Source organism: Symphalangus syndactylus, chromosome 13, assembly GCF_028878055.3.
Source record: "Symphalangus syndactylus isolate Jambi chromosome 13, NHGRI_mSymSyn1-v2.1_pri, whole genome shotgun sequence".
Taxonomy (NCBI): Eukaryota; Metazoa; Chordata; class Mammalia; order Primates; family Hylobatidae; genus Symphalangus; species Symphalangus syndactylus.
The window spans coordinates 20,029,055-20,052,971 of record NC_072435.2 but is presented as its reverse complement, the minus strand read 5'-3'; the positions used below and the strand labels follow the sequence as shown (position 1 = coordinate 20,052,971).

The 23,917-nt window shown below is 56.5% G+C and overlaps 3 protein-coding genes across 6 annotated transcripts; all 3 read right to left on the bottom strand.

Moving 5' to 3' along the window:
- Window positions 1-490: 490 nt before the first annotated feature.
- On the bottom strand, window positions 491-4,293 carry CHMP2A (charged multivesicular body protein 2A). Of its 4 annotated transcripts, none has more exons than XM_063615252.1 (6): window positions 3,687-4,293; window positions 2,956-3,147; window positions 1,199-1,378; window positions 995-1,125; window positions 846-907; window positions 491-702 (listed from the first exon to the last, which is right to left on the bottom strand). In XM_063615252.1, exons 2-6 carry the CDS (start codon window positions 3,121-3,123, stop codon window positions 575-577), a joined length of 669 nt encoding a protein of 222 aa, XP_063471322.1. In that variant the 5' UTR covers window positions 3,124-3,147; window positions 3,687-4,293; the 3' UTR covers window positions 491-574. The 4 variants fall into 4 exon arrangements, with proteins under 4 accessions (XP_063471322.1, XP_055095065.1, XP_055095066.1 ...); XM_055239090.2 differs by having other exon boundaries at window positions 3,779-4,288; XM_055239091.2 differs by having other exon boundaries at window positions 3,902-4,286.
- A 331-nt stretch (window positions 4,294-4,624) lies between these two features.
- On the bottom strand, window positions 4,625-7,538 carry UBE2M (ubiquitin conjugating enzyme E2 M). The gene is made up of 6 exons (XM_055239093.2): window positions 7,189-7,538; window positions 5,978-6,072; window positions 5,807-5,845; window positions 5,602-5,705; window positions 5,231-5,294; window positions 4,625-5,145 (listed from the first exon to the last, which is right to left on the bottom strand). The coding sequence occupies exons 1-6, from the start codon at window positions 7,295-7,297 to the stop codon at window positions 5,005-5,007; spliced, it is 552 nt and encodes a 183-aa protein (XP_055095068.1). The 5' UTR covers window positions 7,298-7,538; the 3' UTR covers window positions 4,625-5,004.
- A 3,500-nt stretch (window positions 7,539-11,038) lies between these two features.
- MZF1 (myeloid zinc finger 1) lies at window positions 11,039-23,499 on the bottom strand. The gene is made up of 7 exons (XM_055239072.2): window positions 23,379-23,499; window positions 22,582-22,751; window positions 21,020-21,455; window positions 20,370-20,553; window positions 19,551-19,621; window positions 19,312-19,432; window positions 11,039-12,611 (listed from the first exon to the last, which is right to left on the bottom strand). Exons 1-7 carry the CDS (start codon window positions 23,388-23,390, stop codon window positions 11,179-11,181), a joined length of 2,427 nt encoding a protein of 808 aa, XP_055095047.2. The 5' UTR covers window positions 23,391-23,499; the 3' UTR covers window positions 11,039-11,178.
- Between the last annotated feature and the right edge of the window lie 418 nt (window positions 23,500-23,917).

Below are 23,917 nucleotides of genomic sequence, written 5' to 3'. Positions count from 1 at the left end.
CAGAAGGTCCCACAGTGAACTGAGACCTTCCAGATGTGATTTTTTTCCCCATCTCCCTTTGCTGGGTTCACTTAACATTATCATTCATCTCTGTGTTATGATTTAGTTACTCTACAGTCGAGCCTGTGTGAATCCCAAGGCCACCCCCTTGCCTCTATTGTTTGGTCTGCACTGTCCTCGAGTGTTGTCATTAAACCATCACTGGACCAAACAGTGTTGGGCACTACAGCCTGGCAGAGGCCTGGACTCTCAAGATCCTACCAGCGTGTTTGGGCAGTCCAGTATCTTGGGAGAGGTGATGGAGAAGGGTCCACAGCTCACCTGAAGCTCCCAACTCCTGAAAATCCCAGGTGGACTTTGCTTGTCCACCCCTGCCCCAAACCGCCACCCTTAGCTTTGTACCAAGTGCCTCTTGCCTTAGTGATACCTGTTCTCCCAGGGACCCCAGCCTGGTCCCACATCAGGCCAAAAGTCACATGGGCCTAGAGACTAGTGTCAAATTTCTTTTATTACAGAGGGGTTATGGTAAAAGATCCTGGGCATCCACTGGTTATCTTGGAGTGGCAGGGGGCTCTCAGTCCCTCCGCAGGTTCTTAAGCCGTTCCTCCAGGTCTGCATCAGCATCAGCTAGGGCTGAGGCCGCGGCCTCTGCTTTTTTCCCACCAGCAGCCACACTAAGCGAGCCCCCAGTTGAGGGGAGGTCTGCAGAGAAAGGGGGGGTTTGAGCAGGTGGGGTCAGGCTGAGTGAGAAACGCAGTGGAGGGGAGTAATGCAGGGAAAGGGAGGGCTTGGGGCTGTGGCTGGGCCTTGGGTGGGAAGTGGGGTCCAGGATTTGGAGCACTCACTTGACAGCTCATCTGTTAGGCTAAGTCCCAGCTCATCCAGGACCTGGGACACAACAGCATCACTAGGGAAGAGATAAAACTCAATGAGGGCTATGCACTCCATGAGGGCCAGGCAAACATCTCTACCCTCCCATCCGGTTTCCCCATACCTCTCCTCTTCATCTTCCTCATCACCCATGGCATCATCAATGGCATCATTCATCATCTCCTCCTTCATATCCATGATCTCTGCCTGCCGCTCAAACTCCATCATGATCTTCTGGATCTGGGGCAACTTCAGCTGGAAGTGACAGGAGTGTGAGTGTGGTCCCCATGGGTCGTGGGAGTGGGAAGAGCGATTGGGAAAAGCGCACCTGTCTGTTCATGGTGCCCATGGCCTTGGTGACACCCTTCATGGCTTGTGCCATTGAGTTGTTGGACTTGAGTGTCTGGATCTTGAGGGACACAGCCTGGATGTTGGCCCGCATCAATACAAACTTGCGCACATAGCGCCGGGTGCGCACCAAGTCTTTTGCCATGATGCGAACAGCATCCTGCAGAGTAGACAAGGGTTATCAAGGACACAGGAATGAGATTATCCTACACTTCTTGACACCCCATTAGTTGGCTGTCCCTCCCCACCACCCCAGTTTGCAATTCCACTCGAAGTTTCCAGAGACTGGCTAAGCCAATGATCACTGGTCCCTCCCTCCTTCTGACCTAACCCTCCTCTGCCTCTTGGGCTCCTTTGTAAGGTCCTCCTGACTTCTCTTGATCTGTAAATGATAAAGGCTCCAGGCTCACTCCTTAGGATTCCTTTTCCCTCCATGTTTTCAGTCATTCTTTTGACTTACAACAGCCATTCCTCAATTTTTATTCCCAGCCTAGACAATCTGTCTCTTCCTCCACCTGATACAAACTCATACCTCAAACTATCCAGAATCACATACAAACCTATCTGAGGCTCAGCTTTTGATTTCCTCTCCAAACATCTGTCTTGCCCATCCCAAGAAATGGTATCTTCTCTGCCTACCTGTTCAGGCCAAAACCCTCTCACCCATCAAAGGCTGTGTTCCTTCTTCATGCTCTCCCTACTGGTTCTGGCTGTCTCTTACCAGCCTCTTGGCCCTTTAGCTTATCCTTATCCTTTTTTTTTTTTTTTTTTTTGAGATGGATTCTTGCTTTGTTGCCTAGGCTGGAGTGCAGTGGCACAATCTTGGCTCACTGCAACCTGTGCCTCCCAGGCTCAAGCAATTCTTCTGCCTCAGCCTCTTCAATAGCTGGGATAACAAGCATGCACCACCATGCCCGGCTAATTGTTGGTAGAGCGGGGTTTTGCCATGTTGGCCAGGCTGCTCTCGAACTCCTGACCTCAGGTGATCCACCCACTTCAGCCTCCCAAAGTGCTGGGATTACAGGCGTGAGCCACCATGCCAGGCCAGCTTATCCTTATAGTTAACCGGTTTTTTTTGTTGTTGAGACAGAGTCTTGCTCTGTTGCCCAGGCTGGAGTGCAGTGGCATGATCTTGGCTCACTGTAACCTCCGCCTCCTGGGTTCAAGAGATTGTCCTGCCTCAGCCCTGCTGAGTAGCTGGGATTACAGGCGTGCGCCACCACGCCCGGCTAGTTTTTTGTATTTTCAGTAGAGACGGGGTTACACCATGTTGGTCAGGCTGGTCTCAAAGTCCTGACCTCAGGTGATCCAACCACCTCGGCCTCCCAAAGTGCTGGGATTACAGGTCTCTGAGCTACCGTGCCCGGCCCTGTAATCCCTAACTTTTCAATTTAGCTCCACTTTGGCCCACAATTCTGAATTGTCTGGTCCATGCCCAACTCTTGAAGCTCACCTGTCATCTCCCATTTTGTCGAGGCTCTCTTTTAACATTTGCTGCTCTGTCTGCTTGACACATTCCCTGCCCAGATCTGTAGGCTCACTCTCATCACTCAAGCCTTGGATCTCATACCAGTTCCTTGGAGGCAGCCTTCCAGACCCCAAACTAGGGACGCCCTGCTGACCTCTCACTCCACTCGTTTTGCTGAAAGCACCTGTGTTTGGTGTCTGGTCTCTTGTTCACTGCTGTTACAGCTGTGCCTGATTGACAGCAACCTGCCCCTGACCACCCACACTCACCATCTGGCCTTGCTTGGCCATCTTCTTAATGTCTGCAATGATTTTCTTCTCCTGGGTCTCTAGTTTCTGTCGCTCGCGGTCCAGCTCCCGCATGGCACGGTTCAGGGCCCTCTGGTTCTGCCGCAGTAGCTCCTCTGGCGTCTTCCGGCGCCCGAACAACAGGTCCATGGTGGTAGAAGCTCACTGGCAGGCCTGAGACAGATGTGAGGCCCAATTGTAGGGCATGGGGCCCAGAAGGAGGGCAAGAAGCAGAACAAGGTCAAGGGAGCCTTGCCAAATGGTAAGGGGCTAACGGAGACTGGAGGCAGGAATGAGGGGCCAAAAGGGAGCAGCTGAGAACACTGGGATTGTCCCGGGGACACATAAAGGGGGACAGGTAGACCTGAAAATTATCCAAGTGCTGGCTCAAGCCCCTCCTTCATCGCCATGCCCCCACAGAAGTTACGGCTTGCAAGTTCAGCTTCCCTCTCCAGACCCATGGGTGAGGCCCTGGAGTCCTTGATACGACTGAGAGCGGGGTGCGACGCGAATCGGCGCACTGGTGTTTTGGGGACTGTGAGCACCGAGGACAGGGCAATTGTGGGGGTTCTGATAGAGGAGGACAGGATGGGCGCAAACCCTAAGTACCAAGAATAGGTGAATGTGGGGCTGTGAAGCTCAGGAGAAGGCATTAGGATCTGGGGACCCTGAATGCTGAGGGAGACGGTTGGGGGCGCTGGGGCATCCCGTACACCGAGGACGGGATGATGGAGATTGGGTCGCACTATACACCGAGGACAGAGAGTCAGTGGGCCCGGCACCAAAGCAAGGTGGTGTTGGAGACCTCGATGTTGACGACAGGGTCCCAGGGAGAAGCGAGGCACCAGACACCCGGGCGAGTACAAGGCCTCGTACGCTGCCGCCCGCACGCCCGCCCGGGATCCACGGTCCAGCAGGGGCCACTCACCGGAGCTGGGACGGACACCCGCTTCCGCTTCCGGGTCACGCTTCTCTTTCTGGGATCCCCGACTTGCCCACCAACTAAGGCCCCTCGGTCCTGTCGCCTCCGCCGCCGTTTCCGGATTAAACAACGTGACGTAACATGCCCCGCCCGCACCCGGAAGGTTGGGAAGCTCCAGGAGCGCGCGTGCGCACGTGCCCTGGAATGGGCCAGCGTCCGAGCGCATGCGCAACAGTTCCCGTTTCCTCTGCGCGTCGGAGTGTTTCATGTTTGAGTCCCGCCCGAGTGACTGAAGCCAGTACCGGGGTGGGCGCTTTCCACCCAACCTCCACTTGAGGACCCAGCTTATTCGTGAGACCCTGACTTCTGCCTGAGGCCTCAGATAGAAGGAACCTCAGGAGGCTCCTCCTCCTCGGTGGGCCCACCCACACAAGAAAGGGGCAAACCTAGAGATGGCTTGTTTCTTCCACTGTGCTGGCGTCTTGGCCAGGAAGCCAGAGGTCACTGGATCCTGCCTACGCTTCTCATCCTAGAGTAGGCTTCATCCCAACCAACCCCAGGCTCAGGCCTGGTATCCCCACCAACTTGAGAGCTGCCCCAGGCACTGGGCAGCCTGTTGTAGGGTGCTCCAATGCCACCTGTAAGCACACCTTCCACCACCCCAGCTTTGCAGGCCCTACTGGACCTCAGCTGCCCCTCCCACCTCATAGAAGTAAGAAGCAGAGGCCATGCAGTAACATTCCCCTTTAATAGCCTGGTGGGACCTCCAGAGGTGGAGGGGTGGGTTGCCTGGGCCCAGCTACCCAGGCCCCTTGCCCACCCACTCCGCAGCCCAGAGTGGGGGCTGAACAAGCACCCAGCAGGGGGGCTAGACAAGCCAATTCATTTTCCATCGCTGAGTGGGTCGGGGGAGGCAGCGCCGACCTTAATCACATGGTGGTAAAAAAAAAAAAAAAATAACTAGGGGCAGGTGGCAGGAAGGGGAGGCAAGGCCAAGGCAGGGGATTCCCCCACCGGCCGCCCCCCAAACCCTTACCGATGGCCCCCAATAAATATTTGCAGGGGATGCCAGGGCTTGTGGCCGTGGCAGGGGTGGGTATGCGCTAACCCTATTTCAGGCAGCGCTCGAAGTAGGTGGAGCCGATGTAGCCACCCCGCATGGAGCGCTGCACGTTCTGCTCAAACAGCCGCCGGTTGTTCTGCAGGACCTCTGCGGCCTCCTTGTTCAGTGGGTCCTCAGGGTTGGGCTCCTGTGGCCAGTATAGGTCGGGGGGTCAACAGGCCAGAGGGACAGAAGGCCAATCTCCCCAGACCCAACCACCTATTCCTACTCACCAAGAAGAGATACTGCAGGCCATAAATTATGGAGTTTATCGTAAGGACTGGCTTCCAGTCCTCTCTGTGGACAGAGAGCATCAGAGTCAGGGCTTGTTGAGTGGGAGACTGCCACAGGCCTCTCTGGTATTGGGCAGGTCAGATCCAGGGCATAGGAGAGTGGGCATGTGAGAGGCTGGGAGGGAGGGTGTGGAGCAGGACAGGCCAGGGAGAAAACCAAGGTCAGGCCATGAGGAAGATGACTGGGAAATGAAGAAACCACAGACAACAAAGGGGTGGGAAGGGACAGAGTCTGATGTAGTGCCCACAAGACCATGAGGGAGGCCTGGCGGGCAGGGCTGGGGAGGGCCGTAGAGGGCCAGTGCCCTCACCTGAGGATGTTAAGGCAGACGTTGCCCTCGAGGTCAATGTTGGGGTGATAGACCATTGTCTCACACTTCACCTTGGGGGGATCATGCGGGTAACCCTGGCCCACCTGGTTCCAGGAAAAGAAAGGAGAGATGGGTAGGTGGCTGGAAGGGCCTCAGCTGCTGCCTCCTCAGTCCAGGGAGCCATCCCTGCCCACCTGGGACTCACCTTAAAACTGAACACAAACTTCCCACTCTTGTAGAAGCCCTGGGAGGAAAAGGGGGAGAAGAAAATTTTAGGGTTCCATCCTGTGGGGCCCGATGGGCAGAACATGTCTCCCTCCTCTCAGTGGGGACACCCTTGGTTTGCTCCTGGGAATTCAGCCATATGCACCCTCACCTCATCAGGACAGATGACCAGCTTGAAGTTGAGGAGGTCGTCTGGATCTGAGAAGCTGATATCACACGTCTTGGGCAGGTTCAGCTCGTTTATGTCTGGGTTTGGGCAGCAGAGAGTGGGGGACAGAAAGAGGGAGGGGAAGAGAGAGAGAGGGAGCCAGCAGGACACTTAGGGCAGGTGTTTGTTAGCAGTGCCCCCATGGTCTCCTCCTGGACCCCCAGGCCTCTCTCCTGGGCTGTGCTCCACACCTCCAGCCCTCTCCCTGCTCCCCAGCTTGGCTCTTGTGGATACACAGCACACCCTAAACATGCATGTTCAGTTGTGTATGCGTGTCCCAACTCCTGACCCAGGGTAACCCCCAACATTTCTGTATCCACAGCTCCCAAATGCCCCCATTCCCAAACATCCTCTGACTGACTTAAACCCCAGGCTCCCCATCCATGACCTCCACTCTCCAGTATCTACCTGTTCACCCCAACTCAAAGATCCTGCCCACCCCCACCAACCCTCAGTCTTCACTGTCCTTCCTCTTCTCTGTCTCTCAGACCCAGCTTCCCATCTGACCCCCACACTCTCAAGTCCCCAACCCCCACCACCCTACCCCACCCCCTCTGACTCTGAGGTTCACAGCACAATAGCCTAAATTTCCCCTCACCCCTGTCTCCAATCCCTGGTACTCATTAACCTTCCTTCCTCCACCTGTCACCCCAAACCCCAAATTGCTGTGACTCTCAGGCAGGCCCATGAGTCTCTGGTCCTCCAACCTACTTCACCCGTTTGACTATGAGATTCCCAGAGACCCCAGCATAATACACTAAATCCTCTTCCACTCATATCTCCAACCCCTGGCCTCTACTATCCCTCTCTTCTCCGCCTGTCACCCCAAACCCAAGTTCCCGTCTAACCCCCAGACTCTCGAGTCCCCAGCTCCTCCACTCCACTGCCTGACTCTGAGATTCCGATTCCCTAGTAGCAGACACCAGGCCTTCCTAATATCCTAAACCACCACATACCGGGCCCCTATCTCTGACCCCCTCCCCGTGACTGCATGATCCCAACCCTCAAGACTTGACCTCCGACCCCCCCCTACACTCGGGGCCCTCCACCTCTGACCCTCAGCAACCGCATTACCCCTTCCTGACTCCGACATCACCCTGCCTCGGGCCCTGACCTCCGACCTCCAGCTCCAACCCCATCCCCTGACCCCCTACCCTTCTGGATCCGCAGCTGCGCCGCCGACGCCTTCTTGCTGCTGCCCTTGGTGCCGCCCGCCGACTCCTCCTCCTTCTTCTGCTGCTTCAGCGAGAACAGCTTGATCATCCTGCCGCCGCCGCCGCCGCTGCCGCCGCCGCGGGGCCCGGGACCCCGGCCACCCGGCCCCCCGCCGCCGCCGCCCGCGTCGCCTCCGCTCCTCGGACCCGCAGCTGCGGCCTCCTCCGCTGCTGCCGCCACCCGCCCGGCCTGCCGCGCCGCTCCGCTCCTCTCCGCGCCCACCGCGCGGCCCGCCTCGGCTCCCGTAGTCCGGCTCCGGCCTGGCCCAGTGCCTCGGGCTCGCTCGGCAGCGCTCGGCCAAATTCGGCTGTTCTCGGGCCCGCCCGGCCCCGCCCCCACTGCCCCGGGCCGCTCCTTCCTTGCCCTCGCCAACTCTGGTCTCAGGCCCCGCTGCAGCTGCGGGCTCGGGGCTCCCCGGACCGTGCCGTTTGGCCGCTCAGCTGATCCCTCCGCGAGGGGGTGCGGCTAGGGGTGGGAGGAGGACACGGCAGCCGCGGTGACGGCGTGTGGGTACTGGAGGATCGTCTTCCGCGGCAGCAGCGGCTTTAGCGCGGAGGTCGGCAACGGCCTCGGGCGCCCCGCCGCTTCGGATATTTCCGCCGCCTGGCCGCTTGGCTCTTCCCTCCCGGCCTGCGTTGTGCGCCTGCGCAGCCGCCGCAAACCTGCGTTGCTCAGCGATGGAGTTTGGGGTTCGGCCTCCTTCGGCTGGACTCGGGTATTTCCGTTCCTGGCGATGTCGCTTCGGCGGCCCTGCAGGTCACTTCCGGCGACTCTCGCGGGGCCGGGCAGGAAGCGGGGTTAGCCGCCATCTTTGAGTGGGGCAGACGTGGGCCGCTTTGCTCGCGGTCACTTCATCCTAAGTTGTATAGGTGCGGAGCGCGGCGCGGGTGGTCGCCTCCGCTGCTGCCGCCACCCGCCCCGCCTGCCTTTGACCCCATAGGTCACAGACAAGGCAGGGTGATCGCGGCAAGACCCTGAGTGAGACTAGAGGCGTTACCCAGAGGGTGCGAGGTCGAGCACCCTCACTGTCCCATCGCAAACCCAAAGATCCCCGTTCCTGGAGATTCTGATTGAGGTAAACTAACAAAACATGTATTGTGCCAGAGAGTGGTAAGCACTGTGGAGGGTTACGGTGGTGTAGGGGAAGACCTGTCGGGGTGGACACTTGGGGAACGCGACGTGGGGGCGGAGTCGGGCCGCTATTGGCGTGGGCCCCAAGTTCCAGCGGACACGCACTGCAGCCTCTGCGCTTACCCTACTATCTGGAAAGGGGGATGGAGGCGGGGGTCAGCTTCCCATCCAATCAGCTCAGCGTGCCTCGGAGGGCGGGAGGAAACGGAACTCTGCGGGTCAGCGACGTCCGGCCGTCACCACGGAAACTAGCAGCCCCGTGAGGGCATGGTGTGGTGGCACTTGCCCGCGGAGGGGCCCAGGTGCCACTCCTCGGATTCTTCATGTCCTCCCCCAGGAGTGGCTTCTGGCCAAGGCTGGCTTGTCTGCTTCCCCTGAGGCCAGGCCCTCAGTCTTGGGGATTAGGGTGACTTGAAACAGCAGGGGAAAGTCCGGCTACACCGCTGAAGAAGCTTGGACACACAAACCTCAAGTCTCTGTTCCTAGAAATGCCCAGGCCAAGGCTAGCCTGACACCTGTCCAGAACAAGACCTTGAGTGGGGTTTAAGGCACAAGCTGTACCCTCCTGCACACAGACCCCTTCTTTGAAACTGCCTTTCACCCTGTGTTACCTGCACCCAAGTCACCCACTGGAGGGTTGGGGGAGAGGGGCTGTGTGAAGGACCTGGACAATGGGATGGAAGGGAAGATGGCTAGGGCAAAATAGGCAATGGCACTGGGTCCTGGAGACGCTGCCCTGAAGCCTGCAGTGTGCTGAACTTACGCTCTCAGCATCTGTCCACTTTCACCTAAGCTGCATTTCCAGTGGTTTGCTGCTGAATCTACTACTGACTGAAACCTTCCAATGTGCATGGGGCCAGAGTGGGAGAAGCCTTCAGCTCTAGTGATGGGAATGATCACCGCGGGGCAGGGAAACTGGCCCAGGGCCTGCAGCCTTTGCTTCTCAGACTGGCTGGGGTTCCATCTGCAGGGTCCTACACCCTCATCACCTGCTGCTTGTAAACACAAGAACAGGAAAGTCCGGAAAAATCTGAATTTCCAGGTAAAATCTTCCAGTTTTAAAACTAGGAAATGATTTCCTAGGTGTAAAGGAGTTTTACAAGGACATCCTGAGGCAGAATCTGGATCAGTTTGCTCCTGCTGGATCGCATGATCTTGGTTGGCCAGGGAGAATCTGGCCTGTCTGGGTCCTTTCCTGGGGTTTGGCTTGGCCCATGGCCCCGGGGGACAGACATGACAGGGTGTGGAGGGGAGCATGCAGGTTGCAGGCATCAAGTTTAGGCACAGTTCCACCCACAAACTTGGGGTTTGGCAGATCCAAGTGGGATCCTTGGTTCCCAGCTGTAAGAAGTGCTGTGACCCCACTGCTTCCCATTGTTCCTCTAGTACTAAGGGTGAGATGCTGAATGTCCCCATGAGTACAACTCTTCAGCGGGTACTCCTACTGATAGGTAGATAAAGGTAGAAAGCCTTGGCCGCTCATGACCACTTCGGGGAGTAGGGTGCTGTTAGGGTAAGGGTAGCTGGACGGCTGAGCTGGGGTGGGAGAGGTAGTATCATGGGAATCATCAAGCTGACTTGGAGCAAGGAGGACTGGGGCTCAGGAGGCTGGTAACGTCCCTGAGGATTCTCCCAACCCTTGGAGGCCCTGGTCTCAGTGTCAAAATCCCATGGGATTTCATCACCAGACAAGGCTGGGCTCCAGACCTACCCACCTAGGCATCACCGTGCAGGGCAGAGACTACAAACACCCCTCTTCACCTGCAGATCTGTTAGGGGCAGGCTGGAACGGGTTGGAAAGGGAGAAGAGACTAGGGCAGCAGCACCTCTTCCCCTTGGCAACAGCGGGTCCTTCCAGGAGCAACAGTTTTTACATACCTCCCAGAACCAGGCTCACTGGGCCCCTTGGAGACACCCACACCAGTGCCCCCTCCTAAGGAGTCTCCTAGGCCTATGGGGCACCCTCCTGGGAACAGAGACCTCCAGACCAGCTGAGCAGTACCCCTCAGGCCCACATGGCTTCCCTGCCAGCTAAGAGACCCCAGGACTGGCTCAGCAGTGCCCCCTTCTCAGGGGCCTGAGTTCCAGCTCCATGGGAAACTCACTGGAGCTTCTAAGTTGCAATGCTTCTCTTTGTTCCTCTAGTCCTAAGGGTCTAGCTGCTTCCTGCAGGAACTTTCCCGTTTCTAAGACAGATTGACTTAACCTTCTCACTCTCCCATCAATCACCTAACACCTAGTAAGCTGCGCTCTGTGTCTTGACTGGACCCTGATTGATCAGGCATGGCACCGTGCTACGCACATATGGACTCTTTGGTGGATGCTGACAGAGAACATTTCTTCCTCTCTGGGTTTGGGAAACCGAGGTCCATTGCCCAGGGAGAGCTGAGGCTGGACTGCCCAGGGCAGTTCTGCCCCACCTCCTGCTGGTCCACTCCCTCAGTGTAAACCAGAAGCTTGGTATAGCGGCCATCCCACACGCGGGGTAGGTGATGCTAGGAGCCACCTCTGTCAGGGTGAAGAAGGGTGTTGTGGAGGGGAACTCTCACAGGAACCACGTGGTTGCAGAGGGAGCACACCAGCCCAGCACTGTGGGGGTTGGAGGGTGGGGAGTGAAGGACGCACAGGTAGGGAGGCACTGAGTGGGTGGAGACCCAGTTTCCATCTACTGTTTATTGGACACCTACAGTAGCCAAGCCCTGGGAGGACCCGCTTATACTTATGTAATTGCCAGCCTCACAACAACCAGCGGAGGTAGGTGTTCTGACCACGGCGGACACAGTGCGTCCGGGCTGGAGCTACTCGGCGCTGTGGACGCGCTGGTGCTGGATGAGCTTGGTGCTCTGGTGGAAGCGGCGGCCACAGTCCTGGCAGGCGAAGGGCTTCTCTCGTCGGTGGGTGCGTAGATGCTGCGTGAGCGTGGGCCGCTGGCGGAAGGCCTTGCCACACTCAGGGCATGCGTAGGGCCGTTCGCCCGTGTGGATGCGCCGGTGTTGGGTGAGGTTGGCGTGCTGCCGAAAGCTCTGGCCGCACTCGGGGCAGGCGAAGGGCCGTTCGCCCGTGTGGATGCGCTGGTGCTCCGTGAGCCGCGAGACCTGCGTGAAGCCCAGGCCGCACTCGCCGCAGTGGTAGGGCTTTTCGCCGGTGTGTGTCCTCTGATGACGCGTGAGCTTGAGTCGCTGGCTGAAGCGCTGGCCACACTCGGGGCAGGCAAAGGGTTTCTCGCCCGTGTGTACGCGGAGGTGCTGCGTGAGCGTGGGCCGCTGGCGGAAGGCCTTGCCACACTCGGCGCAGGCGAACGGCCGCTCCCCAGTGTGGATGCGCCGGTGCTGCGTCAGGTTGGAGCGCTGCCGGAAGCTCTGGCCGCACTCGGCACAGGCGAACGGCCGCTCGCCACTGTGCACGCGCCGGTGCTGCAGCAGCACTGAGCGGCGGCCGAAGCGCTCGCCGCACTCGACGCAGCCAAAGGACTTGTCGCCCGTGTGTACCGCCTGGTGCTCCAGTAGCACGGCGCGCCGCGCGAAGCTCTCGCGGCACTCGCTGCACGGAAAGGGGCCGGGAGGCTCGGGCGCACCAGGAGGGGCCGGGGGCGTAGCGCCAGGGCCCGGGGGATCGCCGTGGATGCGCTGGTGCTGCAGCAGATTGGAGCGCTGCCGGAAGCTCTGGCCGCATTCAGCGCAACGGAAAGGCTGTTCGCCCGTGTGCACTCTCCGATGCTCTTCCAGGCGCGCGCTGCGCACGAAGCCCTGGCCACAGTCGCCGCACACGAACGGCCGCTCCTCGGTGTGCGTAAGCTGGTGGCGCAGCAGGTGCGAGCTGCGGCTGAAGCTGCGGCCGCACTCGCCGCACACGAATGGTCGCTCACCCGTGTGGATCTTCTGGTGCCTCAACAGGTTGCTGCGTTGGCTGAACACCTTGCCACATACATCGCAACGGCCGCCCCTAACCACCCCGCCCCCAGTGCTGGGGCGGCCCCGGCTCCGGCCCCTGGGGGAGCGCCAGCGGGTGGTGACCAGAGCAGGGCCCACACCCCGGCAGGGATCCTCGTCCGTGGGGTCCTGTTCACTCCTCAGATCGTTGGGGAGCACAAGCGCATGCGCAAAGCCACTTTCGCGGGAGGGTGATTGGATCTGGCCAGAAAGGCCAGCCATGCCGAGGTCCCAGGGGACGTGGAGGTGAGGGCTTACACTACCTGGACCTGCGGAGATGCTGTCTAGCTGCAGCGCAAACCCTGCATACACAAGGGGACCATTCATTCATGACAGAATGCCCACCGTGCCCGGACCCACTTCAGCCCCGGGGACACAGTGTGAACTACAGGGACTTGAAACTGACCAAAGAGACGGACGGAGGTGACAAAGGCAGGGGTAGGGATTCTATCTGTACAGACTTCCCTGATGAGGTGATAATGAGACAGAACCCAGCGCAAGGAGGAAGACTGGGCTATGTGAAAAAGCTTTCTAGGTCTGATTTAAGTTGGAAAAAATCGTTTTTGGAAGGGCTGTAGGGCAAGCGTGGGGGCATTGTCTAGGTGGAAAATGATGGTCTCAGCAAATGCAGGGAAGTGGGTGGGTCTCGAAGGCTGGAGGTGGAGCCAACAGAAAGAGGGTACAGGCTCCTGGATGGTGTTCTGGGGTTTGGATGTGCCTTGCTTGTGATGTCTGTGGGGCATCTGAGGAACACAGACTTCATGCAGGCTGTGGGGAAACGTGAGCAAGGGCTCTAGGGCATACACATGGCACACAGAACCCAGGGCCTGCAAGTGATCAACACAGGGGTGGGTGTCTACAGAGGAGAGAAGTGGGTCCCAGCCACACTGTGAGCACTCCAGCGTCAGACGCTGGGTGAAGGAGGAGGCACCAGCAACTCCAACTGAGAATCAGGGCCTGGAGAAGGCGGAAGCCTGGAGGAAGTTAAATCAAGAAGACTGAGAGAGCAGTGAGGGCTTTTAGTGGGTAAGAGAAAATCCATAAGTCGCCAAAGAAAAGTTAGATAAATTAGAATACATCAAAGGAAATCAGCAAAAACCACATCAGAGTCAAAAGACAAATGGCCAAAAAATAAAAAAAATTAAAAAAGGACAAATGGCAAACGAATAAACTCTCCACAGGCAAAGGGCTAATTAACCTCCTAAGTAAAGAGCTACAATAAATCAGTAAGAAGGATCAGCAACCTCATAGACAACGTGGGCAAAGGATGTGAACAGGACAGGAAATGTAACTAATGCTTATATCCCATAAAATACACTCCATCTCCTCCTAGTAAGAAAAATGCAGCCGGGCGCGGTGGCTCACGCCTGTAATCCCAGCACTTTGGGAGGCTGAGGCGGGTGGATCACGAGGTCACGAGATCGAGACCACGGTGAAACCCCGTCTCTACTAAAAATACAAAGAAATTAGCCGGGCGTGGTGGCGGGCGCCTGTAGTCCCAGCTACTCGGAGAGGCTGAGGCAGGAGAATGGCGTGAACCCGGGAGGCGGAGCTTGCAGTGAGCCGAGATTGCGCCACTGCACTCCAGCCTGGGTGACAGAGCAAGACTCCGTCTCAAAAAAAAAAAAAAAAAAAAAAGAAAAATGCACCTTAGGGCTAAACTCATCTGCCATTTCCACACCCTGACTGCAGGGACCCAAGTGTTCCTATGTATTGCTGGTGAGCATAAACCGGAAGACAGTGTGGTAAAATCCATCAAAACAGCAAATGTCCTACACTTTGATCAAGTAATTCCATTTTTAGGTACTTCTTCAACAGTTGTGTTCCCCTTGTACTAAATGACCTACGTACAAGGTTTTAAATGGTGTGTCCACAGTGAGCCACAGTGGGGTTCTGTGTAGCTATCCAAAGATGTAGAGCACTTGCTGCTGTGTACTGAAGTTGGAAGATGCACAAAAAATGCCAGATGTGGAACAGGGTGGAGATTAAGCATCCATGTGCGGTTTGTTTTTTTTGACTGAGTCTCGCTCTGTCGCCCAGGCTGGAGTGCAGTGGTGTGATCTCGGCTCACTGCAACCTCTGCCTCCTGGGTTCAAGCGATTCTGCTGCTTCAGCTTCCTGAGTAGCTGGGATTATAGGCATGCGCCACCATGCCTGGCTAATTGTTTGTATTTTTAATTTTTTTAGACAGAGTTTTGCTCTTGTTGCCCCGGCTGGAGTGCAATGGCATGATCTCTGCTCACCGCAAACCTCCACCTCCTGGGTTCAAGCGATTCTTCTGCCTCAGTCTCCCGAGTAGCTGGGATTACAGGCATGCGCCACCACACCCAGCTAATTTTGTATTTTTAGTAGAGACGGGGTTTCTCCACGTTGGTCAGGCTGGTCTCCAACTCCTGACCTCAGGTGATCTGCCCACTTCAGCCTCCCAAAGTGCTGGGATTACAGGCATGAGACACCGCACCCGGCCAATTTTTTGTATTTTTAGTAGAGACACGGTTTCACCATGTTGGCCAGGCTGGTCTTGATCTCCTGACCTCATATGATCCACCCGCCTCAGCTTCCCAAAGTGCTGGGATTACAGGCGTGAGCCACCACACCCAGCCCGTGTGTGTGTGTGTGTGTGTGTGTACGTGTGTGTTTGAGACGGAGTCTCGCTCTGTTGCCCAGGCTAGAGTGCAGTGGCGCCATCTCGGCTCACTGCAAGCTCCGCCTCCCAGGTTCATGCCATTCTCCTGCCTCAGCCTCCCGAGTATCTGGGACTACAGGCACCCGCCACCACGCCCGGCTAATATTTTGTATTTTTAGTAGAGACGGGGTTTCACCGTGTTAGCCAGGATGGTCTCTATCTCTTGACCTCGTGATCCGCCTGCCTTGGCCTCCCAAAGTGCTGGGATTAGAGGCATGAGGCACCACACCGGGCCCATGTGTGTTGTAAAGAAGAGGAATGGGGCTGGGTGTGGTGGCTCATGCCTGTAACCCATCACTTTGGGAGGTCGAGGCGGGTGGATCACGAGGTCAGGAGATTGAGACCATCCTGGTTAACACGGTGAAACCCCGTCTCTACTAAAAATACAAAAAAATTAGCCAGGCGTGGTGGCGGGCACCTGTAGTCCCAGCTGCTCGGGAGGCTGAGGCAGGAGAATGGCATGAACCCGGGAGACGGAGCTTGCAGTGAGCCGAGATCGTACCACTGTACTCCAGCCTGGGCGACAGAGCGAGAGTCCGTCTCAAAAAAAAAGAAGAGGAATGGGTCAGGCACGGTGGCTCATGCCTGTGATCCCAGCACTTTGGGAGGCAAAGGTGGGTGGATCACCTGAGGTCAGGAGTTCGAGACCAGCCTGACCAACATGGGGAAACCCCGTCTCTACTAAAAAAAATACAAAATTAGCCGGGCGTGGTGGCGCATGCCTGTAATCCCAGTTACTTGGGAGGCTGAGGCAGGAGAATTGCTTGAACTGGGAGGCGGAGGTTGCAGTGAGCCAAGATCGCGCCATTGCACTCCAGCCTGGGCAACAAGAGCGAAACTCCGTCTCAAAAGAAAAAAAAAGGGAATGAACATGTGTCTATGAATGTCTTTGCTTCTGTATGTACAGAATCTTTTTAGAAAGACACATAAGAAACAAGCAATGTTGGCTGCTGGAGAGTAAGACTGTGTGGCCCAGGCAGGGAAGGGGCATTCCACTGTATACCATCTTGTGCCTTTTGAATTTCCTAACATACGAATGTATTAGCTATTCAGAATATTCTCCTGATGAAGACATAAAACGACCTCTCTGAGCCAGGTGTCACGGTGGCTTGAGCCTGTAATCGCAGCTACTTGGAAAGCTGAAGCAAGAGGATCACTTGAGGTCAGGAGTTCAAGGCCAGCCTGGGAAAAACAGCAAAACCCTGTCCTTTAAATAAATAAATCAAGACTCCATTTCATAAATAAGTAGATAAATAGATAGATAAACCTCTTTGGCTGCAGAGAAAAGGCACAGTTGGCCAGGCCTGGTGGCTCACACCTGTAATCCCAGCACTTTGGGAGGCCGAGGCGGGCGGCTCACGAGGTCAGGAGATCAAGACCATCCTGGCTAACACGGTGAAACCCCATCTCTACTACAAAAATACAAAACAAATTAGCCGGGCGTGGTGACAGGCGCCTGTAGTCCCAGCTACTTGGGAGGCTGAGGCAGGAGAATGGCGTGAACCCAGGAGGTGGAGCTTGCAGTGAGCCGAGATGGCGCCACTGCACTCCAGCCTGGGCAACAGAGCAAGGCTCCCGTCTCAAAAAAAAAAAAAAAAGAAAAAAAAGAAAAGGCACAGTTTTATTCCCAATATTCTTTTGTTTTTCTGGTTTTTTTTTTTTTTTTTTTTGAGACTGGGTCTCACCCCCATTGCCCAGACTGGTGTGCACTGGCACCATCTCAGCTCATTGCAGCCTTGACTTCCCTGGCTTGGGTGATTCTCCCACCTCAGCCTCCCAAGTAGCTGGGACTACAGGTATGCGCCACCATGCCCAGCTAGTTTTTTGTATTATTTTTTAGTAGAGATGGGGTTTTGCCATGTTGCCCTGGATGGTCTGGAACTCTTGGACTCAAACAATCCACCTGCCTCGGCCTCCCAAAGTGCTGGGATTACAGGCATGAGCGACTGCGCCTGGCTAAGAAGATTCTAAAAACTCAGGAGTTGGAGGTACCTGGTACCTCTGGCCATGCAGGTGAATGAGCAGGGCACCAGCCAGGTTGGAGAGGCTGTTTCAGAAGCAGATGCTGGGCAGGGCTGCTGCTGTTGGCTCTATCTGCGCTGAATTCTGAGCCAACAGTATGCACTGCCATGACTGACTTCTGGATTTCTTCTCCCATCCTGGCAGAAGGCTATGTTAAGGGTGAGAAACCATACTGAGAAAGTCAGGGTTATTAGGTAAACAGTCCCATTGGATGCTGAGATATCAATCTCTCTCACAAGGATGCTGGCAGGAGGCTGAAGTTACCTTCTTGTAGGATTCAGACGATGGAACGGAACATGCTTACAGTGGAGAGTGCCCCCAAACTGGCCCAGCCACATCCGATGGATCTGTTTGCAGCATCCACTCATACTCAAGCTGCTTGCTCACATACCCTAAGAAAAGGGTCTCCTTGGGGATTGGGGTTCCCCCATGTCCCTTCCAGCCAGTAAGCCCCACATCTACCTGCTCAGAGCTGTCAGCCAGATTTGTGGTGCCCCTCTCTTGCATATAAGCCAACAACTAGGAGAGAATAGAGATCACACTTTTTTTTTTAAAAGTTACTGCTGTTCTCAGAGAAATAAGGAAAGACATTGTAAGTGAAAGAGCAACAGGAGGCAGCTAGAAAGATGAACATTCAGAGAATGAAAACACTCTTGGAAATTAAAAATATGCTAGAAGAGACCAGATGAAGTAGCTCATGCCTGTACTCCCAGCACTCTGGGAGGCCGAGGTGGGAGGATCACTTGAGGCCAGGAATTTAAGACCAGCCCTGGCAACATAGTGAGAACCTGTTTCTACAAAAAAATAAAAAAATTAAAAATGAGCAGGTACAGTGACACATGCCTGCAGTCCCAGATACTTGGGAGGCTGAGGCAAGAGGATCACTTGAGCCCAGGAGTTCAAGGTTACAGTGAGCTATGATGGCACCACTGTGCTCTGGTCTGTGTGAAACAGTGAGACCTCTCCCCAAAAAAAGCTACCAGAAATGAAAATCTTAACAGAAGGTCTGAAAGATACAAGCGAGAAAATTTCCAGAAAAATAGAGTAGAAAGACAAAGGAATGGAAAATTGGAGTGAAAAGATTAGAACATTAAAGGACCCATCCCAGATGCCAATAGCCAAGTAACAGGCATCCCAGAAACAAGCAGCAGAGCAATAGAAGGGAAGAAAATACAAGAAACATTGCAAGGCGGTTTCCCAGAACTGAGAGATGTGAATTTCAAACTGAAAAGGCTCACCAACAATAGTGATAAAAAAAGGTCTGTGACTGTATTAATAAAAAGAATTCTTCCAGCCAAACTTCAATCTAATGTTGAGGGCTAGACAATGTGTTTCAGATATGGGACATGTTAGAATTTTATCTTCTACACCAGAACACCCAGAGAGCTCCACCAAAACAAAGGTGTGAACTAAGAAAGAGGAGACCCTGGGTCTCAGGAACAGGAAGGAACAGAAGATGGGGTGTAGGGGGACTTGATGATGCCAGACAAAGGTGGTGGCTGAGAGGTAGATGGTAGGGGGCCTCTGGTCTGTAATGGCTGGATGATTGGGCAGGATCTCTATCCTGTGTCAAGGTCCCTCCTGCCCACCTGCTCTGTCTACTAACCTGCTGTCCTTGTCAGGTCCCAGCCCTACCTGTCATGATGCCTGACCAGCAGGATGCAAGCCCAGGAGGCCATCCCAGATAGCAGGACTGGGAGAGAATGTGGGTACGGGGAATACTCGCCCTACTTGCAAAAGGTTTTACTAGGGTGGGGAGTTTCTAGAAAGTAGAGGGGCAGGGCCGGGCGCGGTGGCTCACGCTTGTAATCCCAGCACTTTGGGAGGCCGAGGCGGGCGGATCACGAGGTCAGGAGATCGAGACCACGGTGAAACCCCGTCTCTACTAAAAAAATACAAAAAATTAGCCGGGCGTGGTGGCGGGCGCCTGTAGTCCCAGCTACTCGGAGAGGCTGAGGCAGGAGAATGGCGTGAACCCGGGAGGCGGAGCTTGCAGTGAGCCGAGATTGCGCCACTGCACTCCAGCCTGGGTGACAGAGCAAGACTCCGTCTCAAAAAAAAAAAAAAAAAAAAGAAAGTAGAGGGGCTGTGGGATCAGTGGTAGTGGTGGGTGGCTTTTTTTGAGGGCAGAAGATGCCAGAGGAGGTTGAACCTTACAGGGGACGATCTAGGGAATGGGGGAACTTAGGGATGCTGGAGTAAGAGGGCTGCCTGCGTAGGGCCAGGAGCGGGGTCGGCAGAGATGGTGCTGTCCATGCGGAGGGCCTACTCCCACCACACCCCATCTCACTTACCTGGGGAGAAGATGCCCCCAGCTTCCTCATGCCACAGGGCCCTGGGGTGCTCCCTCCATGAGGGACCCTCAGGCCCAGTCTTGCTGTGGGGAAAGGCCTGGTCCAGCACGGTCCCACATCTCTGAAATCACAGTGGTCACTGCTCATCTGTGCCTGGCTGGGCTCAGGGAAGGACCTACCTGACCCCACCCAGCAACTTCCAGGGAAAGGAGGAGAACATGGACCTGGGCAGGACTTACCTGGGCCTCCTCAGGCAGGAGGGTGGGTACAGACTCCTGGGTGGCAGCTAGAGGCCCAGACTCCGGGAAATCTAGAGAGGAAAACTGGGATCAGGCAGCCTGAGCGAGTTTCCACCCCACTGCCCTTCTTAGTGGTGTGCCAGGTGCTGGGATGCAAAGAGGTGGGATTCCTGGTTGCGGGCTTGGGTTGGGGAGGGCAGTGCAGGGTAGCTGAGGGCCCAGCTCAGGGGCTGGGTGAAGCAGAGTACCCTGGAAGGCCGGGGGTTGAGCTGCAGTGGGATGAGATGGGCTGAGGTCTGTGCCCCTGTCACCCTATGTGAACCATGGGGCAAGATGGTCAGCGGCGGTCAGAGGTATTGTACAAGGGTCCACACAGGAATGGCAGGGTGTGAGCAGCTAGTTCAGGTGCGCTGCCTGGGAGGTGAAAGGGGTCATACCCCTAACACTACGAGGTCCTCCCTCAGCAGCTCCTAATTATACCTCGGCCTGCTGTCTGTTCCCCAGTGACAAGCACATGTTGCCTAATGCATCTCCTTGGGGACTGAACACCACATGCCATCCGTACTGGGAAGCCCCAACAGTCTGCTCCATGCCATAGGGTTCGTGGGTACAGGGCTGTGGCAGTCAGGCTTGGTGTGTCAGGGGTAGTGATTGTGGTGGAGGGGAGACCTGACTGGGTGGAATGTGGGGGCTGCTGGCACATGGACACCATTCCATTTATAACAAATCTGGCCCAGTGGACTTCAGACTGACTGCTCAGGCCAGGTTCCCTGGCTCACCCAACCAGACTTTAGGCGCGCCCCCCCTGCATGCCCTCACCTGAGTCCTCTGTAACCTCTGGCTCCTCTTTCACCTGCAGGCCCAGTGGTGATTCCTGCACAGTCCTAGGAGGTGTCTTGGGCCCAGGCTCTGGAGTTGGAGGCTCAGTTTGAGGTAGGGGCTGGAAACTGGAGGGCTCCATCTTCTCTGATAGGACCTCCTGGCCCTGCACCTGGACTGTGACCTGGGGAGGTGCCCTCACCATCAGAGGTCCTACCAGAGAGGAAGGCTGGCCGCAACCTGAGGTTTGTGGGCGCCCATCCCACTGTAGGATCCCAGGGGCCCGCCTTGTAAATACCTACTGACTAGGTCCTCCGAGGACCTACCTCCCCTTGGCCCTAAGCAAAGAACAAAGGGACCACCTGCAGTCCCTCCCCTGCTCTGACACCCTGGCCTTCTAGTACCTTCCCCATATCCCCCTAGCCTGCAGCTCCTACGTCCATGTGACTGGAGGTGATGCAGGAATGGGCTGGGGAGTCTGGCCCTGGAATCCCTCTGCCCTGGGCAGCCTTGCACAGGGTCTCTGTTGCAGGTGGCCACTTCTGTACCACAAGGGAGAATGTGTGTCTGGCAAAGCATGGTGCTACCCAGGGTGAGGCCGAGCTGGATGGTGCTCCAGTCCTGAACCCCAATCATGGTCACTCACTCACCCATCTCCGGGGTCCGCCCGGCTCCCGGCGCAGCCCATCTACTAGGGCAGCAGCCTCCTCGGGGCTGCCTGGCCGCTGCCCCTGCACACGGGCCTGGATCTCAGGGGGCAGTGCGCCCAGGAACTGCTCCAGCACCAACAGCTCCAGCATCTGCTCCTTGGAGCGTACCTCTGGACGCAGCCACTGGCGACACAGCTCTCGGAGCTGGGCCAGGGCCTCTTGGGGCCCTGTGGCCTCCTCATAGCGGAAGCACCGGAAACGCAGGCGTGCAGCTTCAGGGCCTGGGTCCCATAGGGCAGCCTCACCCTCCTCCTCAGAGTCCTCTAGCTTCACCATGACAGGCCCCTCATCTTCTGGGGGTGCTCGGTCTGGGGAGCCCAGCACCGCAGGCCTCATAGAGGGTACCAGGTCAGGTATCTGAGGCCAGTGTCTGCCCCTGGTGAAGAAATAGGATGAGGCTGTTGCAACAGGAGTAGACAGTGAATGCTTCACTGCCTAGTCTACACTGTACCGTTTGATCCTCAGACCTACCCCATGTGGAAGGCAGATGAGGAAACAGGCAAAGAAAGGCCATCCACACCCCACAGACTTATGCAGCTGGAAGCCCTCCCTTAGCCACCTGTATCCCTGGTCTTCTCTCCACTTGGGCCTGTGCAAAGTCTCTGATAGTCTCCCTGCTCCAAACACAGGCTTCTTTTTTTTCTTTGAGACAGGCTGTCACTCTGTTGCCCAGGCTGAAGTGCAGTGGCGAGATCACGTGTCACTGCAGCCTTGACCTCCCAGGCTCCAGAGATCAGCCTCCCAAGTAGCTGAGACAACAGGTGTGTGCCATGACATCCGGCTAATTTCTTAATTTTTCTGTAGGGATGGGATATTACTATGTTGCCCAGGCTGTTCTTGAACTCCTGGGCTCAAGCAGACGATCCTCTTCCCTTGACCTCCCAAAGTGCTGGGACTTACAGGTTTGTTCCACCATGCCGGCCCACAGGCTGTTTTTTAGGACTAGAAGACACTTCTGTCCCCTGTATCCTTCCCTTCTTCTACATGTGCAACCTCATTCCTGCGCTACAGCTCTCTCTTTACCAGGTGGATGGCATCTATACACCTATAGCCTGGGCATAAGCATCACTGCTGGCGTCTCCCCCTACCCAACGCCAGCCCTTACTTCACTTTCTACTCTCTCATCTACTTAGATTTGGCTCCTCATTTGGGCCCCACCATCATTCCCCTCCCCGCCTGGAAGCCTCACTCCACCTAATCCTCCATATCAACCTGTGCAGTCACTTGTATGGCTCAGCTCCCAGGCGGCATCCTCTCTCCCTACTCAGTCCTATCTTCTGAGGCCAACTTGACACTACGCAATGCCCCATCTCAGCTTCCTGATTTAGGTGGGGTTGGAAGGGGATGGGGGACCTTCGCAAGGGGTGGGGGTGGGGGGGCGGCAAAGGCTCCAAGACCGCTGGAACAGGAGCCTGCAAGGAAGTCCCGAGAGTCTGATTCCGCCCATCTTCAGGTCACTGTGCCTCTGAGAACTTGTTTCCCCATTTGCAAGTGGGGCTGACCTCCCTCCTCGCGCTGTTCCTTCTGCAGCTGCGGCTTTATGAAGGAATCTGCGTTTATGAAGGGGATGGCACCGCAGAATCATCCCCTCGTGGGTGGCATCGATTTCGAGGGCCGCCTCATTCTGGGGGCCAAGCCTCCACTCTTCAAGGTGCCAAGTCAACCTGAAACCCTGGGAGAAACTTGGGTCATAGCCAAGATGGCAGGTACCTACGGAGGGTCCCGAAATACATTTCCCAGAGGCCCAGGCGGCAACTTCCGCTCCAGGGTGCTCAGGAAGGTCCTGACGACGCCTAGGCAACCGGGGGCGGGGCTCCCAAAGCCTGTCGTCGTGGCAACGAGTAGTGATTGACAAGCCTCTCGTTCTAGCCCTGGGCGCTCCCGCAAGGAGTGCCCGGATTCGTTCCCCGCCCTCCCGGTCTCACTGGGGAGCCAGAATCCCTGAGTCTGCAGCCGCCGCCCCGGTCCCCACCCTAGCCCTCCCTCTGCGCTGGGTTAAGAGGACCCCGCCCTCACCTCTGCGCTCAGCGGGCCGCTCCGCGCTCCTGAGCACGCGCAGTCTTTGACTTCCCCCTCCCGCTGGACTACGTCTCCCAGGATGCTCCGCGCACCAGCTCAAGCACCTCCTTGCCCTTCCCCCACCCTCGCCCCCGTTTCTACACCCTCTCCTCCCGTCCCCTAGCGGTGGTCGCAATGATCAGGTCACACTCCTGGCCGCTTCTTCCCATGCTCCCCGCCTCGAATCCGTGCGTCGGCATGCGCAAGCCTCTCCGGGACAACAGACAGCAGTACCGCCTACCAGATCGCGCATGCCCCCCACCACGTTTTCCTCAATTCTCTGCGGGCCTTCTTGAGATTAGCAGGATCCTGCACCAATCACGGCCGCCCTTAGAACTCCGTCGGCGCCCCACCGCGTCTCCATGGCAACTCCCTACAGGAAGGGGCCTCTTCTACTTCCTAGACCGCAAAATGGAGAAAGGCTTGGCCAGATGCTTTCCGGGAGATGTAGTCAGCAGGGTCCTTCGTGTGTACGTGCGCGGGGGGCGCGATGACGTTCCTCTGTGATCATGGGCGAGGGGCGGGCCCTGAACGTCTCCATGGTAACCTGGGGACCCGACCCGACATCCCCTGGGCAACCGGGAGACGCGGAGGGCACTGGAAATGCACTGGGGCATGTGGGATGTGGAGGTGGGGAAGGGTACTGGGGCAGAGAGATGCCGATCGATAGAAACAGCGAGGAAACATAGAGACAGAGAGACCAGAGACTCAAGGGCAACGAGAGACGAAGGACCGGCGGGAGGAAGAGAGAGAGACAGACAGATAGACCCACAGACTGGG

What these genes read in the sequence shown, in the direction of transcription:
- CHMP2A (XM_063615252.1), bottom strand. Translation starts at nt 3,123, where the DNA reads ATGGACCTGTTGTTCGGGCGCCGGAAGACGCCAGAGGAGCTACTGCGG. An exon ending in TGGGCACCATGAACAGACAG is followed by an intron (nt 1,126 to 1,198) that starts GTGCGCTTTTCC and finishes TGTCACTTCCAG; the next exon opens with CTGAAGTTGCCCCAGATCCA. An exon ending in CCTAACAGATGAGCTGTCAA is followed by an intron (nt 703 to 845) that starts GTGAGTGCTCCA and finishes CTTTCTCTGCAG; the next exon opens with ACCTCCCCTCAACTGGGGGC.
- MZF1 (XM_055239072.2), bottom strand. An exon ending in AGAGGTTACAGAGGACTCAG is followed by an intron (nt 19,622 to 20,369) that starts GTGAGGGCATGC and finishes TTTCCTCTCTAG; the next exon opens with ATTTCCCGGAGTCTGGGCCT. An exon ending in TCCTGCCTGAGGAGGCCCAG is followed by an intron (nt 19,433 to 19,550) that starts GTAAGTCCTGCC and finishes CTGTGATTTCAG; the next exon opens with AGATGTGGGACCGTGCTGGA.
- UBE2M (XM_055239093.2), bottom strand. Translation starts at nt 7,297, where the DNA reads ATGATCAAGCTGTTCTCGCTGAAGCAGCAGAAGAAGGAGGAGGAGTCG. An exon ending in GCAGCTGCGGATCCAGAAGG is followed by an intron (nt 6,073 to 7,188) that starts GTAGGGGGTCAG and finishes GCCCAAACCCAG; the next exon opens with ACATAAACGAGCTGAACCTG. An exon ending in GCCTGCAGTATCTCTTCTTG is followed by an intron (nt 5,146 to 5,230) that starts GTGAGTAGGAAT and finishes TACTGGCCACAG; the next exon opens with GAGCCCAACCCTGAGGACCC.